Source organism: Palaemon carinicauda, chromosome 1 (assembly GCF_036898095.1).
Source record: "Palaemon carinicauda isolate YSFRI2023 chromosome 1, ASM3689809v2, whole genome shotgun sequence".
In the NCBI taxonomy this organism is placed as follows: Eukaryota; Metazoa; Arthropoda; class Malacostraca; order Decapoda; family Palaemonidae; genus Palaemon; species Palaemon carinicauda.
Window position 1 is genome coordinate 308,519,455 of NC_090725.1, and position 5,000 is coordinate 308,524,454.

At 30.2% G+C, this 5,000-nt stretch overlaps 1 protein-coding gene across 1 annotated transcript in view; it reads right to left on the reverse strand.

Annotated features, from left to right (window-relative positions):
• The window catches only part of LOC137640164 (uncharacterized), a 34,456-nt gene that overhangs the window by 8,801 nt on the left and 20,655 nt on the right, over positions 1-5,000 (reverse strand). The window contains exons 12-14 of the mRNA XM_068372685.1: positions 3,832-3,931; positions 3,133-3,266; positions 2,054-2,122 (exon numbers count right to left, since the gene is read on the reverse strand). Of these exons, the coding sequence (XP_068228786.1) occupies positions 2,054-2,122; positions 3,133-3,266; positions 3,832-3,931 (303 nt within the window). The remainder of the gene's footprint in view (positions 1-2,053; positions 2,123-3,132; positions 3,267-3,831; positions 3,932-5,000) is intronic.

A 5,000-nucleotide genomic window follows, 5' to 3' on the forward strand; every position in this document is an offset into this window, starting at 1 on the left:
GAACACACTTTTATCTCGATGAATGAACGACTGTCTTTTGTTTCTATTAATTTACTCTGCAATTGAAAACTGAGAATTACTACATTTCATTTTATTTCGCCTTTTGGATTTTGATGGTGTCCAATAAAAGAAAGAGAATATGGACATTCATCTTTATGAATGAGCCATGATCTTTTGTTTCTATCCATTTATTATGCAATTGAAAGCTAAGGATTATTACATTTAATTTTATTTCGCTATATAGAATCTAGCTGGTTCCCAATAAAATTAGAATTAGGAGATTTTAATGCAACTTTATGAAAGGGAAGAACACCATAAGAAAGAGAAATGTATAGAACGATATAAAAAGGGCTTTCAAGTATTCATTAATATTGAAATAGGCTATAAGCCCAAGGCCTCCAATAAATGAAATAGGTTAGTAAAAAAAGGAAACTAGGAAATGAATAAACTACACGGCACGTATGAATAATCATAATAAAATATGAGAGAGCAATGGTATTGTACCAGCCGTATGCCACGCGATCGTATATAGTAACAACATTTCTCTTTTTTGTATATATTATCCTTTGTATCTTCGCTCTCCTCTCGCACTGACAGCAACTTGCATCAACCTGTCTGCCTATTCCTTATTGTTAACTGTTAACAGAACCGGTTGCCGGTTGGACAAGAAATAGCATGTTGTATTTTGTGACCTTCTTGCCGGGACCTAGTGTGTATATATACTCGATGTGTCTATAATAAAGTTACTCAGTTGCTTTCATCTCGCCTTTGAGTCACAACCTACTCATGGCCCGTCACAGTAATCACACTATCATAGATTATATGACGTAAATGGCAGCCTTAATGCATGGAAATCTATTTGCTTGAATGAATATGAAATCATTAATTTTCTTGCTAATTACACATTATTCTTTATTGATTACTCACAGGCATTTTAGCAATACTGTATTTTCTTTCATAGAAATTGTATTGATGAAAATTTTCTGATTACGTTATTATTATTATTATTATTATTATTATTATTATTATTATTATTATTATTATTATTATTATTATTATTATTAGCTAAGCTACAACCCTAGTTTGAAAAGGGCTCTAACAGGGAAAATAGCCCAGTGAGGAATACAAATATAGAAATAAATAAACTGCTAGAGAAGTAATAATTAATCAAAAATGAATTATTTTAAGAAGAGTAACAACATTAAAATAGATCTTTCATATATAAACTATGAAAAGAGACTTACGTCCGCCTGTTCAACATAAAAACATGCTCTGACTTTCGAAGTCATCCAATTTAGTGAGAAAGGTTAAGGAAATACACTATATCAATGATTCTGGGTAACTTATTTTAGTCATATGTCTAGAACTCCTAACCTTACTTAACCTAACCTAATATATATTTCTCCTTATCAGAACAATTTTCGATACAGGGAGATAATTACAGATTATTATTATTATTATTATTATTATTATTAGTAGTAGTAGTAGTAGTGGTGGTGGTGGTGGTAGCAGTAGTAGTAATAGTTTTATTATTATTATTATTATTATTATTATTATTATTATTATTATTATTACTATTATTATTAGGTAAGCTACAACCTTAATGGGAAAAGCAGGATGCTATAAGCTTAGGGCGGAACAGGGAAAAATTGACCAGTGAGGAAAGGAAATAAGTAAATAAATAACTGATATGAGAAATAATGAACATTTGAGATAAAATATTTGAAAAACATTAACAACATTAAAACAGATATTTCATATATAAACCATAACAAGACTTAAGTCAGCCTGTCCAACATAAAAACATTTGCTGCAAGTTTGAACTTTTGAAGTTCTACATATCAAGCACCTGATTACTCCTAATCTTATTGATTCATTTACCTGCTTATTATTGAAACTGGTTTAATGGCAAAGGAGAACAATATATTGCTTAAAACTCTTTATTTCCTTTTTATAAAAGAAGTGTACATTTTCGCTTTATATTCAGTAATTGCATATCTAATTAACACGTCTTCAATCCTCAGTCTTCTTCAAAGAAATAATAAATCTTTACTGAAAAGTATTCCAGGCATAATATAGACGAACTGATCGCATACCCAGCTAACAGTATCAAAAAGATTCCCTGAAAATATAACAAGAATATTAACTTTTAATTTAGTTACACTATGTTCCTAATATATATATATATATATACATTTATATATATATATATATATATATATATATATATATATATATATATATATATATATATATATATATATAAGGTTTATTACATAGCATATCGATTACATTTATGGTGCTGAAAATAAGCTGGAAAGACCACAAGACGAATGAAGAAATGCTGAGAATAGTTGAAGAAGAGAGAACCATAATTACAGCAATAATGAAAAATATAAAAAGAATATTAACTTTTAATTTATGTACAATATGTCCTTAATATCCGATTTATTACATAACCTGCCGATTACATTAATGGTGTTGAAATTAAGTTGGAAAGATCACAGGACAAATGAAGAATTACTGAGAATATTTGAAGAAGAGCCATAATTACAACAATAAAGAGGAGGCAGAAAAATTGAACAGGACAAATTTTAAGAGAAGGTGGGTTAATGAAGGATATGTAGAAGGTAAACATGAAGGACAAAGGCCCTGAGGAAGGAAAAGAAAGTAAATGCTAGATTACTTAAAGGGAAAGAGAAGGAATCAAGAGCTAAAATGAGGTGGCCATGAATAGAGAATTGTGGAGGGCGACTAATGCATGAAATGACCTGCCTTAGGGTAGAAAACCATAGTAGTAGTAGTAGTAGTAGTAGTAGTAGTAGTAATTGGGTATAAAAAATCCACAATTATATGCGTTGTATATTTAAAAATAGTAGGAGCTTTTGGCACTTTTTCCCAAGTGCCTCTTCACCTAAAGGGACACTTTGGAAAATGTGTGAAAGCTCCTGGTATTTTAAAAATACGAAGCATATAATTGTGGATTTTAATACCCAAGATCTTCAGACACGCCATGGTGTTTCCTTCAAGTTAGTAGTAGTAGTATAAGTAGTAGTAGTAGTAGTAGTAGTAGTAGTAGTAGTAGTAACTATTGTGTATTTGCATGCAGCATTATATGATTTCTTATAATACAAACCCAAAGCTCAGACAGGGATAGGGACGCCTTTACTGTGATCTTCGTTGGTGGGTTCTTACAGCCTTTAGCTAGGGGTACTTCTTTCTCAAGCCAGTAATTGTACAAACCTCCTTCAACAATACCGCGGAGACTGGAAGAAGATTTTGAAAGGCATATTTTGATTTAAGTATTATTATTATTATTATTATTATTATTATTATTATTATTATTATTATTATTATTATTATTATTATTATTATTATTATTATTATTGTTATTATTATTATTATTATTATTATTTTTTTTTTTTTCTTAAAATCTTTTATTTTTTCTTGTTTCCTTTCTTCACTGAGCTATTTTCCCTATTGTAGCCCCTGGTCTTATAGCATTCTGCTTTTCCATCTAGGGTTGTAGCTTAGCAAGTAATAGTAATGATAATAATAATAATAATAATAATAATAATAATAATAATAATAATAATAATAATAATTATTATTATTATTATTATTATTATAGTTATTATTATTATTATCATTATTATTATTATTATTATTATTATTATTATTATTATTATTATTATTATTATTATTATTATTATTATTATTATTATTATTATTATTATTATCAAAGTCTGACGTTCTTGAACGGAAGACTGCAAAGGATAAGCATCCTCAAGATAAACTAAAGGATAGCAGTAATTAATAAGAAAATCTTACCCATCATTGATGCTTTGAGAGAGAGGGCTGTTATTTTGCACTATCATAGCGAAGGTAAAAGGAAGATACTTTTCCCTCGACAAATAGAATCTACAGTTTCCTGTTATGGAAAAGAATAACAAAATAAGCGTAATATTTCATGGTGTGATTGTACTAATAATTAAATCAAGAAATAACTAAATTAGAATATAAATTACACTGTTAAAAAAAAAAACCGTAATTGTAATCAGAAATTCTCTGTAAAAATATGCTGTTCTCGGCAGTATTTCAGTAAAATACACGCGACCGTAATTTTACCATACTTTGTTATTGTCTTTTACGGGCTGGTGACCGTAATATCACTCCTTAACGTCAATATATCAGTTTTTAAAACGGTAAATGCCTGGCAACATTTATTCCAGTATTTTTATCGTTTTTTACGGCTAATTTTTAACAGTGTATAATATTTGACAATTCAGTAAGTATTACATTTCCTATATCCTACTTTTCAATTGGCAGGACAGGATTAGAAATGAAACTATAAGAGAGATTACTCTAGTGGCAGATATGGGTGAGATAATGGGGAGGGCTAGATGGAGATGGTTTGGGGATGCTCTTCGCACTTTCCAAGAGAGATTAGTTCACCAAACTTTCAACTGGGCTCCACAGGGCACTAGAAGAGTTGGAGGACCCAGGCCTACATGGCTGATGACTATGAAACATGAAGTAGAAGATGGTGAATGGAGGATGAGATGACTGGCGAAATCTAACCGAGGCTCTTTGCATCAATAGGTGTAGGAGGAGATGATGATAATGATGATGATAATTGAATCAACAAATGTCTGAATCGAAATAGAAAATATGGTTTTTACAAAATTCTAGGACTACTATTTACTTGGTTCCTTCTAAAGATGAATATAGACACTGTTTCATTTGGAAAAATATTTCTGCAGAAATATGGCTGATTTGTCATCATATAATTGGGCTCGTCTGGAGAAAAGTAAAATGCTAGACGTTTTCATCATCTCCTCCTACGCCTATTGACGCAAAGGGCCTCGGTTAGATTTCGCTAGTCGTCTTTATCTTGAGCTTTTAAATAAAAAATTCTTCATTTATCAGGCCTGGGTCTTTCAACCATTCTAGTTCCATGTGGAGCCCAGGTGAACGTTTTGTGAACTAATCTCTCTTGG